Source organism: Balaenoptera acutorostrata, chromosome 13, assembly GCF_949987535.1.
Source record: "Balaenoptera acutorostrata chromosome 13, mBalAcu1.1, whole genome shotgun sequence".
NCBI lineage: Eukaryota > Metazoa > Chordata > Mammalia > Artiodactyla > Balaenopteridae > Balaenoptera > Balaenoptera acutorostrata.
Window position 1 is genome coordinate 66,167,472 of NC_080076.1, and position 23,023 is coordinate 66,190,494.

The following is a 23,023-nucleotide window of genomic DNA, read 5'->3' on the forward strand; positions in this document are numbered from 1 at the left end:
TCCCTCCCACACTCCCTATCACACCCCTCTAGGTGGACACAAAGCATCAAGCTGATCTTCCTGTGCTATGTAGCTGCTTCCCATTAGCTACCTATTTTACATTTGGTAGTGTATATATGTCAGTGCTACTCTCTTACTTCATCCCAGCTTACCCTTCCCCCTCCCCATGTCCTCAAGTCCATTCCTGACGTATGCGTCTTTATTCCTGTCCTGCCCCTAGGTTCATCAGTACCTTTTTTTTTTTTTTTTTTAGATTCCATATATGTGTGTTAGCATACGGTATTTGTTTTTCTCTTTCTGACTTACTTCACTCTGTATGACAGACTCTAGGTCCATCCAACTCGTTACAAATAACTCAATTTCGTTTCTTCTTATGTCTGAGTAATATTCCATTGTATACATGTGCCACATTTTCTTTATCCATTCATCTGTCGATGGACACCTAGGTTGCTTCCATGTCCTGGCTGTTGTAAATAGTGCTGCAGTGAACACTGTGGTGCATGACTCTTTTTGAATTATGGTTTTCTCAGGGTATATGCCCAGTAGTGGGATTGCTGGGTCATATGGTAGTTCTGTTTTTAGTTTTTTAAGGAACCTCCATACTGTTCTCCATAGTGGCTGTATCAATTTACATTCCCACCAACAGTTGGCAGGCGGATTCTTAACCACTGTGCCACCAGGGAAGTCCCATCAGGTGGTTCTTTTTAATTGCATTTCCCTGTGAGTGATGATGTTGAGAACTTTTTCATGTCCTTTTTTTTTTTTTTTAATTTGGCCATGCCACACGGCATGCGGGATCTTAGTTTCCCAGCCAAGAATTGGACCCATGCTCCCTGCAGTGGAAGCAGGTGGAAGTCCTTTTTCATGTCCTTTTTAACCATTCATATATCTTCTTTGGAGAAGTGTTTCTTCAAATATTTTGCTCACTTGTATGAGGTTTTTTGCCTTTTCGTTATTTATATTTATTGTTGAGTTGTAGAAGTTCTTTTTGTATTCCAGATATACAAAAGTTCTTAGATGTATTGCAGATATTTTCTGTCAGTGACTTACCCATTCATTTGCTTAACTGTACTTTTAAAAACATCTGTTTATTTGTTTAGGACACTAAAATTTACTCTTTCTGTATATCATTCTTTGAGCTTTGACAGATGTAACCAGCACCACACTCAGGATGCGGAACACACTTCTACCCCCCGTAGTTCCCTTGTGCACCTTGTGGTCAGTGCCTCCTCTGCCTTGAGGTCCCACCTGGCAACTACTTGTCTTCTGGTAAAGTCCAGTTTATAATAATTTTTCTTCTTGGTGATGAATGTAAGCACTCTGTCTAACGCAGGTTCACAAAGATTTTCTTATATTTTCTCCTAGAAGTTTTATACTGTTAGGTTTTATATTTAAGTCCTTGATCTGTTTTGGGTTAATATTTGTATCCGATGTAAGGTATAGGTTGAGGTTTGTTTTTTTGGGTTTTTGTTTTTGTTGTTGTTTTGTTTTTTTGAGTGGTAGAGCACTGGGATTTTTTATTTTTTGAAGTATAGTTGATTTACACTGTTGTGTTAATTTCAAGTGTACTGCAAAGTGATTCAGATATATATGTATATATGTTTATATTTACATATATGTTTATACATATATTTATATTACATATATATTCTTTTTCAGATTCTTTTCCATTGTAGGTTATTACAAGATACTGAATATAGTTTCCTATGCTATGTATAGATCCTTGTTGTTTACCTAGTTTATATATAGTAGTGTGTATCTGTTAATCCCAAACTCCTAATTTATCCCTCCTGCCCCCCACCCCTTTCCCCTTTGGTAACCATAATTTTGTTTTGTATGTCTGTGAGTTGAGCTTCATTTTTTGATATGTGGACTTCCAGTTGTTTCACTACCACTTACTGAGATATTATTCTTTCTCCATTGAATTGTCTTTGTACCTTTGTCAAAAATCAATTGGCCACATTAGTGTGGGTTTATTTCTGGGCTCTGTGTTCTGTTCCATTGAACTAGGTATCTTTACTGAGCTTTTGATCAAAGAAATTATGAATTTTGAAGAAGTCCAATTTATCAGTTTTTTCTTTTATGGTAATCTTTACCTACTCCATGGTTGGGAAGATCTGCCTCCTTACTAGACTTTGAGCTCTGTGAGGGCAGAGACCTTGTACTTCTCCTTCTGTTCTTGCTTGCATCCAGCACAGTACCTGGCCCCCAGGAGGCACAAGGCTCTGTTGTTTGAAGGAGCTAATGGGTTTGTCTTAAGGATTTAAATGTAAAAATGTATTCGAGGCACTTTATACACTGCTTGGCACATGCAAAATGAACTTTCAAGAATCTGATTTTGCTATAGCTGTTGTTTCTCTTGAGATGTACTGGCTATACTATACCATGGCTGTCATCAGAATATGTGTTGAGTGTTGTATGAAATTGCTGATATATGTTACATAAGATGTGAGATAGCTATCACTCCAGTTCTGCAAACCAGCAAGGCTTTCATCAGATTTCATGGTGAGATCAAAATGTTAACAACCAAGCAAAAACTAAGAGTTTGGCACCATCAAACCAGCTTTACAAAAAATGTTAAAGGGACTTCCCTAGTGGAAAATAAAAGACCACAACTAGAAATATGAAAATAATGAAAGGAAAAATCTAATTGGTAAAAGGAAATATACAGTGAAAGTAGTAAATCAACCATGTATGAAGCCAGTAGGAAGGTTAAAAGACAAAAGTAGTAAAATCATCCATATCCATCATAAGTAAAGGGATACACAAAACAAAAAGATATAAAATATGATGTCACGGGCTTCCCTGGTGGCGCAGTGGTTGAGAATCTGCCTGCCAATGCAGGGAACACGGGTTCGAGCCCTGGTCTGGGAAGATCCCACATGCCGCGGAGCGACTAGGCCCGTGAGCCACAATTACTGAGCCTGCGCGTCTGGAGCCTGTGCTCCGCAACAAGAGAGGCCGCGATAGTGAGAGGCCCGCGCGCCGCGATGAAGAGCTGCCCCCGCTTGCCGCAACTGGAGAAAGCCCTTGCACAGAAACGAAGACCCAACACAGCCATAAATAAATAAATAAATAAATAAAAATTTTTTAAAAAAATGATGTCAAACCAGTAAACTTTGTGCGGGGGTGGGCAGTAAAAATGCAGGTTAGAATGCGTTTGAACTCGAGATCAGCAATTTACAATAATCGTATCTATCTATCTATGTATCTATCTAACTATATATATAAACCTCATGATAACCACAAACCAAAAACCTGTAATAAATACACACACACAAAAAAAGAATCCAAATATAACATGAAAGATTCATCAAATCACAAGGGAATAGAGCAAGAGAAGAAGAAAGGAACAAAAAAGAACTACAAAACAACTCAAAAACAGTCAACAAAATGGCAATTAAGTAGGTGCATATGAATAATTATTTTAAATGTAAATCGACTGAATACTCCAATCAAAAGACAGAGAGTAGCTGAATGGATGCACAAAATAAGACCCATATATATGCAGCCTAAAGGTAACTCACCTCACATGTAAAGCCACACAGACTGAAAGGGGATAGAAGAAGGTATTTCATGCTAATGGAAGTGAAAAGAAAACTGAGGTAGCAATACTTACATCAGACAAAATACACTTTAAAACAAAGATTGTAAGAAGTGGGGCTTCCCTGGTGGCGCAGTGGTTGAGAATCTGCCTGCTAATGCAGGGGACACGGGTTCAAGCCCTGGTCTGGGAAGATCCCACATGCCTTGGAGCAACTAGGCCCATGAGCCACAACTACTGAGCCTGCGCGTCTGGAGCCTGTGCTCCGCAACAAGAGAGGCCGCGATAGAGGCCCGCGCACCACAATGAAGAGTGGCCCCCGCTTGCCACAACTAGAGAAAGCCCTCGCACGGAAACGAAGACCCAACACAGCCAAAAATAAATAAATAATAAAAATAAGTAAATTAAAAAAAAAAAAAAGATTGTAAGAAGTGACAAAAAGGATATTACATAATAATCAAGGGATCAATCCAAGAATAAAATATAACAGTTGTAAATATACATGCACCCAGGGACTTCCCTGGTGGTCCAGTGGTTAACACTTTGCCTTCCAATGCAGGGGGTGCAGGTTTGATCCCTGGTCAGGGAGGTAAGGTCCCACATGCCTCAGAAGCAATATTGTAACAAATTCAATAAAGACTTTAAAAATTCAGTCCACGTTAAAAAAAAAAGAAGTCTTAAAAAATATATATATACATTCACCCAACATAGGAATAACCTAAGTACATAAAACAACATAAAGGGTGACATTGATAGTAACACAATAATAGTAGGGAATTTTCACATCCCATTTTCATCAATGGACAGATCATCCGGAAGGAAAATCAGTAAGGAAACACTGGTCTTAAACAACACATTAGACAGATGGACTTAATAGACCTATATAGAACATTCCATCTGAAAGGAGCAGAATACACATTCTTTTCAAGTGCACACGGAACATTCTCCAGCATAGACCATATGCTAGGCCACAAGACAAGTCTCAGTAAATTTAAGAAGACTGAAATCATATCAAGCATCTTTTTCTACCACAACACCATGAGACTAGAAATCAACTACAAGAAAAAATACAAAAAACACAAACATGTGGAGGCTAAACAACCAATGGATCATTGAAGAAATAAAATTTTTAAATTCCTGGAGATACATGAAAACAAAAACACAATGATCCAGGGACTTCCCTGGTGGTCCAGTGGTTAAGAATCCACCTTCCTATGCAGGGGACGTGGGTTCAATCCCTGGTCGGGGAACTAAGATCCCACATGCCGTGGGGCAACTAAGCCTGTGCACCACAACTAGAGAGCCTGCGTGCTGCAACTACAGAGCCCATGCGATCTGGCGCCCACGCACCACAACTGGAGAGAAGCCTACACACTGCAACAAAAGATCCTGCATGCTGCAACTAAGACCTGATGCAGCCAAAAATAAATAAATAAATAAAAAATAACACAATGATCCAAAATCTATAGGATATCGAAAAAGCAGTTCTGAACGTTTATAATGATATAAGCTACCTCAGGAAATAAGAAAATCTCAAACAACATAAAGAAACTAGAAAAAGAAGAACAAAACCCAAAGTTAGTAGAAACAAAGAAAGATCAGAGCAGAAATAAATAAAATATAGAGACTAAAAAACAATAGAAAATATCAATGAAACTAAGAGCTGGGTTTTTGAAAAGCTAAACAAAATTGATAAACCTTTAGCCAGACTCATCAGTAAGAAAGAGAGAGGGCCCAAATAAAATCCGAAATGAAAAAGGAGACATTACAATTAATACCACAGAAATACAAAGGATCATAAAAGACTGCTATGAACAATTATATGCTAATAAAATGGACAACCTAGAAGAAATGGACAAATTCCTAGAAATGCAAAATCTCCCAAGACTGAACCAGGGAGAAATAGAAAATATGAACAGACCAATTACCAGTAATGAAATTGAATCAGTAAGAAAAAATAAACTCCCAACAAACAAAAGTCCAGGACCAGATGGCTTCACAGGTGAATTCTACCAACCATTTAGAGAAGAGTTAATATCTTTCCTTCTCAAACTATTCAAAAAAATTACAGAGAGGAATGCTTCTGAACTCATTCTGTGAGGCCAGCATCACCCTGATACCAAAACCAGACAAAGATATCACAAAAAAAGAAAATTACATTCCAATATCATTGATGAACATAGATGCCAAAATCCTCAACAAAATATTAGCAAACCGAATTCAACAATACATTAAAATCCCAGACTTCCCTGGTGGCACAGTGGTTAAGAATCCACCTGCCCAATGCAGGGGACACGGATTCAATCCCTGGTCTGGGAAGCAACTAAGCCCATGCGCCACAACTACTGAGCCTGCGCTCTAGAGCCCGTGAGCCACAACTACTGAAGCCCGCACGCCCTAGAGCCCGCGTGCCACAACTACTGAGCCCGTGTGCTGCAACTACTGAAGCCTGCGCGCCTAGAGCCCGTGCTCTGCAACAAGAGAAGCCACCACAATGAGAAGCCCACGCACCGCAACAAAGAGTAGCCCCCACTCGCCACAACTAGAGAAAGTCTGTGCACAGCAATGAGGACCCAACACAGCCAAAAATTTAAAAAAATAAAATAAAAAAAAATAAACAGAAAAACCAATACATTAAAATCCCCACTATCAAGTAGGATTTCTCTCAGTGATGCAAGGATGGTTCAGTATCCACAAATCAATCAATGTGATGCACCACATTAACAAATTAAAGAATAAAAATGTCATCTCAATAGACGTGGAAAAACTTTTGACAAAATTCAGCATCCGTTTGTAATTTTAAAAAACTCTCGACAAAGTAGGTATAGAAGAGACGTACCTGAACATAATAAAGGCCATATATGACAAGTCCACAGCTAACGTCATTCTCAACAGTGAAAAGCTGAAAGCATTTCCTATGAGACCAGGAACAAGACAAGGATGCCCACTCTTGCCACTTTTTATTCAACAGAGTAATGGAAGTCCTAGGTACAGCAATCAGACAAGAAAAAGAAATTAAAAAAAAAAAAAAGAATAGGGACTTCCCTGGCTGTCTAGTGGTTAAGACTCCGTGCTCCCAATGCAGGGGGCCCGGGTTCTATCCCTGGTCAGGGAACTTAGATCCCGCATGCCGCACGACGTGGCCAAAAAAGTAGAAGAAGGAAAAAGAAGAAATAAAAAGAATCCAAATTGGAAAGGAAGAAGTAAAACTGTCAGTGTTTGCAGATGACATGATACTACACATAGAAAATTCTAAGGACGCCACCAAAAAACTGCTGGAGCTCATCAATGAATTTTGTAAAGTTGCAGGATACAAAATTAATATACAGAAATCTGTGGCATTTTTATACACTAACACTGAACTGTCAGAGAAATTAAGAAAACAGTCCCATTTACAGTCACATAAAAAAGAATAAACATTTAAAAATGGGCAGAGATGTGAATAGATGTTTTTCCAAAGAAAACATACAGATGGCCAATAGGCACGTGAAAAGATGCTCAACACCACTAATCATCAGTGAAATGCAGTTCAAAACCACAATGAGATATCACCTCACAGCTGTCGGAATGGCTGTCATCAAAAAGACAACAAATAACAAGTGTTGGCAAGGATGTGCAGAAAAGGGAACCTCCGTGCACTGTTGGTGGGAATGTAAATTGGTGCAGCCACTATGGAAAACAGTATGGAGAGTCTTCAAAAAGTTAAAAATAAAACCACCATATATGGTGCAGCAGTTCCACTCCTTGGTATTTATCCAAAGAAAATGAAAATACTAAGTAAAAGAGATATATGCACACCTATGTTTATTGCAACATTGTATACAATAGCCAGGATATGAAAGCAACCTAAGTGTGCCCATCAATTGATGAGTAGACGAAGAAGATGTGGTATATATATACAGTGGGATATTACTCAGCCATAAAAAGAATAAAATCTTGCCATTTGTATCAACGTGGATGTACCTAGAGGGTCTTATGCTAATTGAAATAAGTCAGAGAAAGACAAATACTGTATGATTTCACTTACATGTTGAATCTAAAAAAAAACAAAACAGGGACTTCCCTGGTGGTCCAGCGGTTAAGACCCTGCCTTCCCAATGCAAGGGGCCCGGGTTCAATCCCTGGTCAGAGAACTAGATCCCGCATGCTGCAACTAAAGATCCTGCATGCCGCAACAAAGGTGCCACGTGCTGCAACTAAGACCCGGCACAGGCAAATAAATAAATAAGTAAATGAATAAATAAAAATTTAAAAAGAGACAAAACAAACAAGTGTAACAAAACAGAAACAGAGTTATAGATACAGAGAAGAAGCAGGTGGTTGCCAGAGGGGAGGGGTAGGGGAAGGAAAGAAATAGGTGAGGGAGATTAAGAGGTTCAAACTTACAGTTGCAATGTAATTGGTTCACAGGTATGAAATATACAACATAGGGAATATGGTCAATAATATTATAATAACTTTGTATGGTGACAGATGGTAGCTGGAGTTGTGATCATTTGAAGTGTATAGAAATATAGAATCACTATGTTATATAACGGAAACTAACATAGTGTTGTAGGTCAGTTATACTTCAAAAACAAAAATTAACTCAGAGAAAAGAGATCAGATTTGTGGTTACCAGAGGCGGGGGTTGGGGAGGAGGGGGAATTGGATGAAGGCAGTCGAAAGGTACAAACTTCCACTTATAAGATAAATAAGTGCTCAGGATGTAATGTACAACATGATAAATAGAATTAACACTGCTGCGTGTTATATAGGAAAGTCGTTAAGAGAATAAACCCTAAGAGTTCTCATCACAAGGAAAAAAATGTCTCTGCTTCTTTAAGTTTCTGTCTATATGAGATGATTGATAGTCACTAAACTTATTGTGATAATCATTTCACGATGTCTGTAAGTCAGATCATTACGGTGCACACCTTAAACTTATACAGTGCTGTTTGTCATTATATCTCAATAAAACTGGGAGAAAAAAATAAAAGTAAAAAGTGTGTGGCATGAGTGTTGGATGAAGCTGCTGGTGGATGTTCCGTCAGAGGCGGATGCTGTAACTCCAGTTCTGCCCACCCCTTTGCCCTGGTCTCCCTCCCAAGTATGCCCCTCCCTCCCTCCCCTGCACCCAGCCCTCATAAAGTGTAGACTTGTTGCCAGTTGCTGTTCATTCCTTGAGGTACTGTTGGTTCAGTAGAAATGCGTGGCAATCCTGCCTCTCCTCTCTGGTCCCGTCCTTTTCCTGGGGTCTCCCCTCCTCTTTTAGGCTCACTCACTTGCAGCCAGGCCTTCTTTCCCGAACATCCACCGAGGAGACTCACAGGGCAGGGCAGGCACAGCAGACCAGCCAGTGTCCTGGTTGGGCCGTGTCTGAGGAGAGAAGGTTGCAGGTCATGGTCATGTAGATGTAGATGTAGAACGTGCTTGTTATTTATGAGAAATCAACACTGAACTTCGGCCTTGTCACTTTGTGCTGGTGGGAGCAATGTCCAGCCTTGTGACTCCTCGGCTGATGGGCGGGAGTGGCTGCCGCTCCCCTGGGGCAGGCAGGTGCCGGGAAGCAGGGGGCGTCTTCTCTCCCTCAGGTGGGCTGAGTGAGGGGGAGCCTGGCCCTGGCTCAGTGAAGGGTTTGAAGGTCACAGTGACTGGGGAGCCCCTGGTGGTAGGGAGGCACATCGAAGCATCAGCGGATGTATTTTGAAACCACCACAGGAGCCTTTTCATGTTCACAGTGCTTTGGTGCATCCCTGGCTCTGCAGGTCCCGTTGGCAGACAGGCAGCCCTGGTCCCCTGGGCCTTTGTGGGGCTGACCTCTACGGAGACACTGCGTTTCATGAGTCCTCTGACTTCTGTCTTAACAGAGAGAAAATGGGTCAGAATCAGAAAATTTGGACCCAACCCTCTGAAGGACGATGGGTTAGTCACGCCCCACATCAGAGTGCAGAGCATCCTGACGGGGCGGCTGTGATTCCTGCCTGGATTCCACTTAGCTTTGCTGGCTTCGGGGCTGGGGATCTGGGTCCTATCCTGCTGTGCCAGCCTGACAGGGGACAGGGCAGGTGGGTCAGCCCTTCTGCTGAGGGAGCCAGGCGGCTGAGGCGGGGATAGCATAAGCAGCGAGGTGTCTGGCCTGCCTTTAAACTCCACTGGTAACACTTCAGTCTATAGTTTGCCCTGAGCCACGCGCCTCCGTCTCCCTCTAGAACTCTGGGCCCTCGGGCTTGAGGGTCACAGGCAGCTGGTCTCTGAGCGCCTTGCGGCTTGAAGATCAGATGCCAGTGTCTCTCCTGCTGTGACCCTGACATCTGCCTGAGCCCAGGGCCGCCCAGGCCTCCTGTCCACAGGGCCTCGACGGGGCGCCGCACCGTTCAGAGCCCTGGGCCTGCCCCTTTCCCCGGGCAGGTCCCTCCAAGAGCATGTTCCTCCTCAGAGGGCCCCGGAGTCATTCCAGGAGATGGAGGACACACATGAAGCTGTGCAGCTGGCCACCTCCTTGGGGCCTCGTGTCCACCACCCTTAGGAGGGGATGGAGCCCAGCAAGGTGGAGTAGGGGTCTTGGCTGACAAGGGGCTTCACTGCAGTCCGGGAGCTGAGGCCTGCGGTTTGTCTCGGGACAGGTCCCTGGGGCCTCTTTCAAAGCTCATCTCCCTGTATATCATGCCAGGAACCTGCTGGAGCCGTGAAGTGATAGCGACTGGGAACCACTGGGAACGGGCCAGGGGTGCTACAGGGGGAGCCGTGGGAATAGCTGAGTCAGGGTTCCCAAGAACATGGGAGGAGGGAGTGCCGGAGGAAGGCTGGAGGCGGCCCTTCACCTCCTGAAAGGGCAGGTGGCACTTGGAACCCGTCTGGAAGGTGGGAGTTGCTGATGTAATCACAGTTGGTTCTAGAATGGCCTCCCAGGCCCTGCTGCCATGGGTGTTCTGGGGCTACTCCTGCGTGGCTCCTCACAGCGTGACCATGAAGGCACTTGGTCCCTTTGGTTCATGTGTCCCGCTGGGCCCAGCCACACAGGGCTCCCTCCAGGGCACACGCCCCACCTTCCCTGATCGTGGCAGGGGTCCAGCCCAGGGCCTTCCCTGTGGTCACTGGGGGTTCAGACCCCTTATTCTCAGCCTCTGACCTTGGGACTCAGGTGAGCCCTCTGCAGGGGGCCCACCTTGCAGGGCGACCCGCGGATCTGCATCTGACTTCTCTGCGTTGTCAGCACTTGTTAGCAGGAACCGGCAGCCCTCATGCCCAGGCGCCATGCCTTCTAGCCCTGTGCAGTGCTGCCCAGCGCCCACTGGGCCCCACCCTGAGCTCTTTCCGGGGAAGCATGTGCGAACCATGTTGGGGAGGCCGGGTGGCCTAGGGCTGGGCCTGTGGGCCGCTGGGAGCCTGGGCCGTGGTGGCTGGGGAGAGGGGGCCCAACCCGCTCCTGCACTTCTGGGCTGAGTTTTGATTTCCCAAGTGATGGGCTTCTGCTGTATGCCATTTTCCTCTATTTCTCTTTTTTAATAAATTTATGTATTTTTGGCTGCGTTGGGTCTTTGTTGCTGTGCGCAGGCTTTTTCTAGTTGCGGCAGGCGGGGGCTACTCTTCATTGTGGTGTGCGGGCTTCTCATTGCAGTGGCTTCTCTTGTTACGGAGCACGGGCTCTAGGCGCTCGAGCTTCAGTAGTTGTGGCACTCGGGCTCTAGAGCACAGGCTCAGTAGTTGTAGTGCACAGGCTTAGTCCGCGGCATGTGGGATCTTCCCAGACCAGGGCTCAAACCCGTGTCCCCTGAATTGGCAGGTGGATTCTTAACCACTGGTGCCACCAGGGAAGTCCCCCTCTACTTCTTTCTTTTTTTTTTTTTTTTGGCCGCGCCATATGGCATGTGAGATCTTAGTTCCCTGACCAGGGCCTGGGCAGTGAAAGCACAGAGTCCTAACCACTGGTCCGCCATGTAAGTCCCTTCCTCTATTTCTTTGTGGGTAAATGTTGAGAGGAAATCAGTTCCAGACAATTTAGGCCATGTACTAAATTTCACACAGAAACCTGAGACAGCTCACTTTACATAATTTAAAATGAGGCCAAGACTTGCTGACAAAGAAGAAATTGAATCTAGAGAAAGAATCTACTGCAGAGACATGACATTTCTACAGGGCACGAGTCCTCCAGGCCCCAGACATCGCGTGGTTAAAGCAGTAGCTCTGGGCTTCCCTGGTGGCGCAGTGGTTGAGAATCCGCCTGCCAGTGCGAAGGACACGGGTTCGGGCCCTGGTCCAGGAAGATCCCACATGCTGCGGAGCAACTAAGCCCGTGCACCACAACTACTGAGCCTGCGCTCTAGAGCCCGCGAGCCACAACTACTGAGCCCATGCGCCTAGAGCCCACGCTCCACAAGAGAAGCCAACTCAATAAGAAGCCTGTGCACACAACGAAGAGTAGCCCCCGCTCGCCGCAACTAGAGAAAAAGCCCGTGCACAGCAACGAAGACCCAATGCAGCCAAAGATAAAAATAAATAAATAAATAAATTTATTAAAAAAAAAAAAAAGCAGTAGCTCTCCCCATGTGGCTGGGGTTTCTAGGACTCCAAGAGGTCAGATGATTTTCATGACAGCACCAAGGGGTCCTCTGCCTCTCTCTCCCTCTCACAGGTGCAGAGTGCTGTTTCCAGAGGCTACCTGATGTGATGGCCAATGGGATATGTGCTTGGGATTCTCTCTTTTCATTCATTCATTCATTCATTCATTTATTCTCTCTCCTTTCTTTTAAAGGGTTTTTAAAAATTGTGGTAAAATTCACATGACATCAGGTTTACCACTTTAACCATTTTAAGTGTACAGGTCAGTGTAAGTACATTGGCAGTGGTGTGCAGCCGTCACTGCCATTCATCTCCAGAACTTTTTCATCTTCCCAAACTGAAACTCTGTCCCCATCAGACAAAAGCTCCCCATCCCCAACCCCCGTCCACTGACAACCTCTTCTGTTTTCTGTCTCTGTGGATTTGACTGCTCCAGGGACTTCATGTAAGTGGAGTCGTACAGTACTTGTCTTCCTGTGTCTGGCTTGTTTCACTGAGTATAATGTCCTCAAGGTTCATCCTCATTGTCGCATGTGTCAGAATTTGCTTCCTTTTTATGACCCAGTAATATTCCATTGTATGGACAGGCCACAGCTTGTTTATCCATCATCTGTTGCTGGACACCGGGGTTGTTCCTCCTCTTGGCTCTGGTGAGTCATGCTGCTGTGAGCATCAGAGGACAGGTGTCTGTGAGTCCTGGCGTTCAGTTCTCTTGGACACATACCTAGGAGTGGGATTGCTGGCTCCTGTAGTCACTCTGTGTTTAAGCTTTTTTTTTTTCTTATATTGGAGTATAGGTGATTTACAATGTAGTGTTAGTTTCAGGTGTACAGCAAAGTGATTCAGTTATACATATATCCATTCTTTTTTCAGATTCTTTTCACATATAGGTTATTACAGAGTATTGAGTAGAGTTCCTTGTGCTATACAGGAGGTCCTGGTAGTGTGTATATGTTAATCCAGCCTCTTAATTTATCCCTCCCCCTGACCTTTCCCCTTTGGTAACCATAAGTTTGTTTTCTAAGTCTGTGAGTCTGTTTCTGTTTTGTAAATAAGTTCATTTGTATCATTTTTAGATTCCACATGTAAGTGATATCATATGGTATTTGTTTTTCTTTGTCTGACTTCACTTAGTGTGATAATCTCTAGATCCATCCATGTTGCTGCAAACGGCATTATTTCATTCTTTTTTTATGGCTGAGTAATATTCCATTGTATATATGTACCACATCTTTATCCATTCGTCTGTTGATGGACATTTAGGTTGCTTCCATGTCCTGGCTATTGTAAATAGTGCTGCAGTGAACATTGGGGTGCATGTATCATTTCAAAGTATGGTTTCCTCCAGATATATGCCCAGGAGTGGGATTGCCGGATCATATGGTAGCTCTATTTTTAGTTTTTGAGGAACCTCCGTACTGTTCTCCATAGTAACTGCACCAGTTTACCTCCCACCAATAGTGTGGGAGGGGTCCTTTTTCTCCACACCCTGTCCAGCGTTTATGATATGTTTGACCTTTTGAGTAAATGCTTGGGAAGCTTGTGTTTACACAGTTTCTCAGCTTTAATTTCCAATACAGTAAATGTTGATAGATGTATCCCATATAACAAAAGATGTTTGGTGTCCTCAGAATTTTTAAGAGTATAAAAAGGTTTTGAAATGAAAAGATTTGAGAACTAGTGTGAAAGAAGTTCGTATTTTGGTGTTGTGGCCTTGCACGTACATGGTGAGGGCATGGATTATTTCAAAAAGCATGAACAATCCATTGGCTAGAATAGCCAGCCAGGAGATAGTCATCACAAGAGGGGGCTGGGACAGGACCTTGGTGAAGCCAGTAGTGGAAAGAGGGGGAGACGATTTTGAGCAGCTTTGTACGTGGCAGAAATTGTGCTGGATGCTTTACAAGGGGACCCGAGAGGATATTGAGGAAGAAAGGAAAGGGAATGTTGATTTACAGCTGGAGTAACACCAGTGAGACCCTCGGGAATCCCCAGCGGACACAGTAAGCAGCTGACCGTGTGTTGGTCCCCGCCTGGCATGCGAGGCAGGCTGTGCCACGTAGTGGCTCTTCCTGCTCCGTTGACCACACTAGCGCAATCACCTGGAGGGTTGCCCAGCACGAAGTGGTGCTTGGCAAATATTTTTTGAATGAGCAATTCACATGTGTTAACCAGTGATTCACAGGTTGGATTGCTTTCTGAACAGCCCCTGCACTGTGCAGGTGACTCAGGAAGGGAAAGAACCTTCCCGGGGATATCAGAACTGATGACGCTTTGTTAGTGACTTAAAGAACAGAGTAGTTCAGTTCGGCAGACATTCAGTGGGCACCTCCCTGTGTTAGGTGCTGGGTATGGGTAGGTTTATTTCGACACTTAACTCTAGAACAGGGTTTGGCAAACTGCAGCCTGCAGCTGGCTGCTCGTTTTGGTCTTCTTTTGTCTTACATGTTGCTGCATCTCAGTGGTTCATTCCTTTTTACTGCTGAATAGTATTCCATGGTATGGCTCCACTGCAGTTTGCTTATCCATTCAGTTGTTTGGGGCATTTGGGTTGTTTCCAGCTTTTGGCTATTGCAAATAATGTTACTCTGAACATGTCTCTGTATGGTCATATACTTCTCTTGGATAAATCCCAGGAGTGGAATGACTGTGTCATATGGTAGGTATATATTCAGCCTTTTAGAAACTGTCAAACTGTTTTCCACAGTAGTTGTACCATTTTTACATTCCCACTAGCACTGTAGGAGAGTTCTAATTACCTCACATATTGTCAGCTCTTGGTATCGTCATTTTTCATTTTAGCCATTCTAATATGTAATGGTATCTCATTAGGACTTTAATTTGCATTTCCTTAATGAGTAATGATGTTGAGCATCTTTTTATGTGTTTTTGCCATCTGTATATCTTCTTTGGTTAATTGTGCATTCTTTTTTTTTTTTATTTTTGGCTATGCCTCAAGGCTTACGGGATTTTAGGTCTCCAACCAGGGATTGAACCTGGGGCCCTGGCAGCCTGGCATTGAGAGCACCGAGTCCTAACTACTGGACCGCCAGGGAATTCCCTAGTTAATTGTCCATTAAAATCTTTTGCCCATTTAAAAACTTGGGTGGGTTGTTTTCTTTTGAGAATATGAGAGTTCTCAAAAGAAATACGAGAGTTCTTTATATGTTCTGGATACAAATCCTTTATCAGATGTGTGATTTACAGTTCTCTCCCAGTATGCAACTTTTCTTTTTATTCTCTTAACAATGTCTTTTGAAAAGGAAAGTTCTCTATTTCAATGAAGTCCAATTTATCAACTTTTTCTTTTATGGATTATACTTCTGGTGTAGGTATCTAAGAAATCTTTGCCTCATCCAAGGTCGCAAAGATTTTCTCCTGTGTTTTCTTCTAGAAGTTTTATAGTCTTAGGTTTTACTTTTAGCTCTGTGATTTATTCTGAGTTAATTTTTGGCACAAGAAATGGATCACAGTTTTTCTTTTCTTTTTTTAAATGGCTATCCACTTGTTATTTTCTCTGTTTTCTTGTGTCATCAATTTTCTCTCTGATCTTTTTTTACTTCTTGGCTGCTGCTTACTTTGGGTTCATTTGTTCTTCTGATTTCTTAAAGTGGCAGCTGAGGTCATTGATTTGAGACCTTTCTTCTTTTCTGATATAGGAATTTTAAACATTTAAAAATATTTGTTTGTTTACAGCTGTGTTGGGTCTTTGTTGCTGCACGCAGGCTTTCTCTAGTTGCCATGAGCAGGGGCTACTCTTCGTTGCAGTGCATGGGCTTCTCATTGCAGTGGCTTCTTGTTGTGGAGCACGGGCTCTAGGCGCTCAGGCTTCAGTAGTTGTGGTGCAAGGGCTTAGTAGCTCCTCGGCTTGTGGGATGTTCCCAGACCAGGGCTCGAACCCGCATCCCCTGCATTGGCAGGTGGATTCTTAACCACTGCGCCACCAGGGAAATCCCCTGATATAGAAATTTAATGCAATACATTTGCCTCTGTGAACTGCTTTAGTTGCATTTCACAAATTCTCATTAAATTAAAATGCTTTCTAATCTCCCTTTTCATTTCTCCTTTGACTCATAGGCTATTTAGAAGTATGTCAGTTGTTTTCCATACAGTTGGGGGATTTCCCAGACATCTTTCTGCTGTTGATTTTTTTTTTATAATTTATTTATTTATTTTTGGCTGAGTTGGGTCTTCATTGCTGTGCACGGACTTTTCTCTAGTTGCAGTGAGCAGGGGCTACTCTTCGTTGTGGTGTGCAGGCTTCTCATTGCAGTGGCTTCTCTTGTTGTGGAGCACGGGCTCTAGGCGTGCGGGCTTCAGTAGTTGTGGCACATGGGCTCAGTAGTTGTGGCTCACAGGCTCTAGAGCGCAGGCTCAGTAGTTGTGCACGAGCTTAGTTGCTCCGTGGCATGTGGGATCTTCCCGGACCAGGGCTCGAGCCTGTGTCCCCTGCATTGGCAGGCGGATTCTTAACCACTGTGCCACCAAGGAAGCCCCTGCTGTTGATTTTTAATTTAATTCCATTGTGATCAAACCACACACTTAAATTTGAACCTTTATGAATGTATTGAGATTTGTTTTATGGCTCGTATATTTATCTATCATGGTTAATGTTTTGTACGCATGTAAAAAGAATGTGTATTCTGCTGTAGTTGGGCAGAGATTTCTGTGAATGTCGGTTGGGTCCAGCTGGTTGATAGTGTTGTTCAGGTTGTCTGTATCCTTGCTGATTTTCTTTCTTTCTTTCTTTTTTTTTTTTTTAAAGATTTATTGATTGATTGATTGCTATGTTGGGTCTTCGTTTCTGTGCTAGGGCTTTCTCTAGCTGCGGCAAGTGGGGGCCACTCTTCATCGCGGTGCGCGGGCCTCTCACTATCGCGGCCTCTCTTGTTGCGGAGCACAGGCTCCAGACGCGCAGGCTCAGTAGCTGTGGCTCACGGGCCCAGTTGCTCCACGGCATGTGGGATCCTCCCAGACCAGGGCTCGAACCCATGTCCCCTGCATTAGCAGGCAGATTCTCAACCACCGTGCCACCAGGGAAGCCCCCCTTGCTGATTTTCTGTCTGCTTGTTCTATCAGTTATTGAGAGAAGGGATTGAAGTTGATTGTGGATTTGTCTATTAGCAGTTACAGCAGTTTTTCCTTCATTTAAAGCTCTGCTATAGATGCAGAGACATTTAAGGTTATTATGTCCTTTATCACTATTACATACCTTCTTCATTCCTCGTAATATTATTTTCCCTGAAGTCTCCTTTGTGTGGTATTAATACAGCCACCCCTGGGACTTCCCTGGTGGTGCAGTGGTTAAGAATCTGCCTGCCAATGCAGGGGACACGGGTTCGAGCCCTGGTCCAGGAAGATCCCACATGCCGCGGAGCAGCTAAGCCCGTGCGCCACAACTACTGAGCCTGCGCTCTAGAGCCCACAAGCCATAACTACTGAGCCTGTGTGCCACAACTACTGAAGCCCATGCACCGAGAGCCCGTGCCCCGCAACAAGAGAAGCCACCGCAATGAGAAGCATGCCCACCACAACGAAGAGTAGTCCCTGCTCACCGCAACTAGAGGAAGCCCCCATGCAGCAACAAAGACCCAACGCAGCCAAAAAATAAATCAAAAAATATATATATATATAAATATATATATATACAGCCACCTCTGCTTTCTTTTGATCTGTGTTAGCATGACATATCTTTGTCCATTGTTTCATATTTACCTATTTGTGTCCTTATGTAAAGTGGGTTTCTTTTAGACACATGTAGTTTCATCGTGCTTTTTTACCTATGTAACAAATTCTACCTTTTAGTTAGGGTGTTTCGATCACCCCATATGTTTATTGATCAGGCAAATTTGATAACAGTCTACCATTTTGTCGTTTGTTTTCTATTTGTGCCAACTGTTGTTTCCTTTCCCCTTTGTTTATTCTTCCTTTAGGTTGAGTATGTTTTGTTCCTTTTGTCTTCCTCGTTGGCTTATTTGCTGTAGCTCTTGTGTTAGCTTAGTGATATTCAACTTTAACTTATCGCATTCATGAGACAGACCACTTTACCTGTAGTGTTAGAGCCTTTAAACGGTATGCTTCAGTTTCTCCCTTCCCGGCTTTTGTGCTGCTGTTGTCACAATTTTACTTCCACTCAGGTTATAAACCCCACAATGGAGTATGTGTGCATTTGCTTTAAATGCCTCCAGGTTGGCAGTCTTTTCTTTTTTCCTCTCAGACTGAGAAGTGTTGTTCCAGCATCTTCCAGCTTGTGTTGTTTCTAGTGAGAAATCTGCTGTCATCTTTACTTTGTTTTTCTGTGCATCATGTCTTTTTTATCTGCTTTTAAGACTTTTCTCCTTATTGCTGGTTTTAGGCAATTTGATTATGATGTGCCCTGGCGTATTTTTCTCTCTGTTTCTTTTTTTTTTTTTTTAAGTTTTTCCTTTATAGCTACTTTATTTATTTATTTATTTATTTTTGGCTGTGTTGGGTCTTCGGTTCGTGCGAGGGCTTTCTCTAGTTGCGGCAAGTGGGGGCCACTCTTCATTGCGGTGCGGGGACCGCTCTTCATCGCGGTGCGCGGGCCTTTCACTATCGCGGCCCCTCCCGTTGCGGGGCACAGGCTCCAGACGCGCAGGCTCAGCAGCTGTGGCTCACGGGCCCAGCCGCTCCGCGGCATGTGGGATCCTCCCAGACCAGGGCTCGAACCCGTGTCCCCTGCATTAGCAGGCAGAGTCTCAACCACTGCGCCACCAGGGAAGCCCTTCTCTCTGTTTCTTGTGTCTGCGGTTCATCAAGCTACTTGGATCTGTGGGTTTATAGTTTTCATCAAATTGGGGAATTTTTCTGCCATTGTTTTTTCAAATATTTTTTCTCTTTCCCCTCCATGTACATGTGTGCGGGTGGCTTGAAGTGGTCCCAGAGCCACAATTCATTTTTTTCTAGCCTTCTTTCCTTTCTGTTTAGAGTTTCTGTTGTCTGTGCAGTGTGTTTGTATCTCTCACAGTAGGTTTCTTTCTTTGTGTCTTCCATATCTCTACTTAACATGTTTAATCTTTCCTCTAACTTCTTCAATATTTGCAATACAGTTATAATAATTCTTAATGTTTTTATCTTTTCTGTCATTTCTGCCATTTCTGGATTGATTTTTTTTTTCCTCCTCATCTTGGTCATAATTTTCTGTTTGCATATCTGGTAATTTTTTTATTGGATGGCAGACTGTGAATTTTGACTTTCTGAGTTCTGCATATTTCTGCATATTCCTATAAATATTCTTGAGCTTTGTTTTAGGATGTGACTTGCAAACAGTTTGGTCATTTCAGCTCTTCGTTTTAATCTTGGTTAGTCAGGACTAGGGCAGCATTTAGCCTAGAGTTAATTTTTCCCCACTAACCAGGCAAGACTCTTCTGCATCTTGACCCAGTGCCCCATGAATTAGAAGTTTTTTCCAGTGTGGATCCTGAGAACAGGCGCTTTTGTGACCCTGATGAGCTTCAGTTATTGTTATTGTTCCCTCTTACCCCAAAGATGGTCTCTCCCCGGCCGTGCCTGCTGACGGCACACCTGAGAGCCAGGGCGGGCGGGTGGCAGGAGCTGGCTGACCCCTGCCTCAGTCGGGCCCTTCGGTACTGAGTTACTCAGTGTTTTGTCTGGTTTGCTTCCAGAAACCACTGCCCATTGTACCTTCCTTAAAGCACAGGTCTTGTCATGTCACTTACTGGCTAAATCACCTTTGCTCCATACAACATGAGACCTGAAGTTCGAAATACCTTCCTCCCACCTGTTCCCATGGTCTTGGTTCGTGGCGGGCTCCCCTGTTCCTCCCCTCCTGTGCCATCCTGTGCACCTTGTGAAGCCTCGGGAGCCCCGTGCCCCCACCTCATCCAGGCAGTGGCCTGGGGCCCCGGGTGGGGGCGGCCTCTCCCCCTGCATTCACCTAGCGTGCTGGCACCTCTGTCTGGTCAGTGTCTGTGTCGCCCCTGCCCCATGTGCTCAGAGGTGCAGGTGGCGCCGCATCCTCAACAGCCTCTTGCCTTTGGTCCCACAGAGCTGCGGTGCAACCCAGGCCAGTTTGCCTGTCGCAGCGGCACCATCCAGTGCATCCCCCTCCCCTGGCAGTGTGACGGCTTGGTGACCTGTGAGGATGAGAGTGATGAAGCCAACTGTCCAGGTGAGTGTCGGGCCGGGGGACGCGTGTGGTGCCCGCCCTCCCCTCCTCCCTCTCTCTTTCTGTGTCTCTTTAAAAAATACATGCCCATTGCCGGCAGGTCCCAGCGCAGCCGGTTGCAGGGCCAGGGCCATGGGGGGCATGAGGGGGCCCAAGAGGCCACGTCTGGGGGCACTGCGGCCCACAGCGAGCCCCTGGGTGGCAGCCCTGGTGACCAGCCGTGGCCCTCCTGCCATCCTGCTCACTTGGGCCCCGGAGACAGGGGTGGATGCCACACGAAGTCTGAGTTGCAGCTCCTTTGCTCGGTTCTGCTCCCGTCCCCTCGATGAGGGTTGCCCCCAAGAGCAGCGTGTTCACAGCAGCCCTGGCTCTCAGCTTGGTCCAGGGTGTGTGCGTGTGCCTGTGACACACACACGTAGCGCACTCATCTGCTGAAGACCTGGGTGTCGGCTCGAGGGGTTGGACAGTATCTGCCTGTGAAGGTGACCGTTGAGAGACGACCCCTCCCGGTCGTCCTGGAGCCTGTTCTGGCTTGGCTGTCTCGTGCGTGTCTCTGGTTGAGGCGTCTGTCTTTCTGGTGACATTGGGGATGGTGGCGGCCAGGCTGGGAGCCTCCAGGGCAGGCCCGTGTCTGGGAGCCCACCCGGTCATTGAATATCTTTGTGCGTGCGGGGTGCAGGCAGGGGCTCAGCTGTGACCTTTCTGATGTGGTGAAGTTTAAGTAAATCTGTGGGAAGTCCTAGCTGTGCTAGGTCTGGCTGCTTTTGAACTTGGACTGCGGGACTTCTTTTTTTTTTTTTTTTTTTTTTTTTTTTTTTTAATTTTTTTTTAAATTAATTAATTAATTTCTTTATTTATTTATGGCTGTGTTGGGTCTTCGTTTCTGTGTGAGGGCTTTCTCCAGCTGCGGCAAGCGGGGGCCACTCTTCATCGCGGTGCGCGGGCCTCTCACTATCGCGGCCTCTCTTGCTGCGGAGCACAGGCTCCAGATGCGCAGGCTCAGTAATTGTGGCTCACGGGCCCAGCCGCTCCACGGCATGTGGGATCCTCCCAGACCAGGGCTCAAACCCGCGCCCCCTGCACTAGCAGGCAGACTCCCAACCACTGCGCCACCAGGGAAGCCCCAAGACTGCGGGACTTCTTGAGTGACCACAAGAGATTATTTCATTGTCCCGCTAAAAGGCTGCTAAAATTATAACAAAAGAGTAGAAAAGATGTAAAACCACAGGGACCAAGAAAATGGGAAAAGATGACACAGTAGATCAGTAATTTCAGCAGTATTTTGGGGAGGTAGAAAGCAGATGGTGTGCCTGATGCAGTCTGGGCCTTCAGGACAGTCCCTGCCTTTCAGGGGCTGGAGCTGTCTTACCCAGACCCCCTGCCAGAGGCTTCTGGTGTTGTTTAGCCCCTGAGATGCATTCCTGTGACATTTGGAAGGTGGAAGGGAGGGGGCCCCTTCTTCCCCTGGGCACAGTGTGGGTGTGTGGGCTCAGACAGTGGGAGCGTGGCAGGGCTGCAGAGTGGCGGTGGTCCCGGCAGCATTTTCTGCTCAGCGGTGGGTGGTAGACTGGCCTGCTTGCTCTCACCTGCAGCACAGAGGGGGCATTGACGGTTAGAGGTGGCCCATTTTCTTTGTGCATCCCCCAGCCTTGTCAGTTGTTTGAAAGCACAAATTCCCTTCGTGTTGGAAATACCTACGTGGTCCCTGCTCTCCTGAGTGAACCATGTCTGATACAAATGGGAATGTAAACGTTTTACTGGAGAATTCACAGCTTTATTAAGAGACATTAAAGAAGACTTGAATAAGTAGAGACAGGGTGTTCTTAGCAAGGAAGGCTCAGTGTGGTAAAGCTGCCTGTTCTGTTTATATTGATCTGCGGATTCAGTGTTCTGGGAAATACGATAAGTCAGTTCTAAAACCCGTGGAAGGATAAAGTCCTAATATCGTTTGTCCACTTTGAAGAAGAGAAAGAAGCATGCACCAGCCTTGCCAGTGCTGAGGCTTCCTTCACAATTGGCTCAGGGATTGGCTGGTGAGACAGAAGAGCTGCCAGAAATGGACCAGAGAAACTTGATTTGAGACAGAGGTGGATTACCCGTCACTAGACAAAGGATGGAGTCCGAAAGGAATGCCGTCAGATCCCTGATGAACAGTGTACGAAAGATCGGTTTCAGGTTAATTGAAGAAAAACTCCTGGAAGACCGTAGAGGAGAATACCTTTATGACCTTGGTAGGGAAGGTTTTTTTAAGTCACAAAAAATGTTAACTCTTAAATAGAAACGACCAGTTTTACCAGATTAAAATTAAGTTCTCCCCTTTATCAAAAAGCCCCAATAAAGAATGTGAACAGAAAAGTACAGTGGGAAGCCTATAAAGGATTATAATCCAGCGTGTGTAGAGGACTCCTGCGGATGGACAAAAGACGGTCAGGCATGTCAACGAACAAGAAAAACGAACAAGAATGGTGGCTAAACACATAAAGAGATGTCCTACCTCATTAGTATCCAGAGGCGACAGTGAGCTCCCACTTTGCAGATACTTAGATTGGCGAAACTGAGGACGTCTGACAAACCCGGGTGTTGGAGGTCTTTGGGCTGCTGGCGAGAGGGATGCACTGACACACCCACTTTGGAAAACAGGCATTAACCTGCAAAGCTGAACATCCTCATATTCTGTGGTCCAGGATTGCCATTTGGGGGAAGCTCTGGAGAAATTTTTGCGGTGCTGTTCATACTAATGTACAGCTTGGAAACAACCCAAATGTGTGTTCACACAGCGGAGTATTTGA

General features: G+C 45.0%; 1 protein-coding gene across 3 annotated transcripts in view; it reads left to right on the top strand.

Moving 5' to 3' along the window:
* DGCR2 (DiGeorge syndrome critical region gene 2) overlaps positions 1-23,023 on the top strand; it is a 72,702-nt gene that overhangs the window by 12,131 nt on the left and 37,548 nt on the right. For 2 of the 3 annotated variants that reach the window (XM_057526702.1, XM_057526703.1), the window contains exon 2: positions 20,115-20,237. In XM_057526702.1, coding sequence (XP_057382685.1) covers positions 20,115-20,237 — 123 coding nt within the window. Of the gene's footprint in view, positions 1-1,139; positions 1,270-20,114; positions 20,238-23,023 lie in introns of all 3 variants that reach the window. The other variant, XM_057526704.1, reaches the window with a different exon arrangement.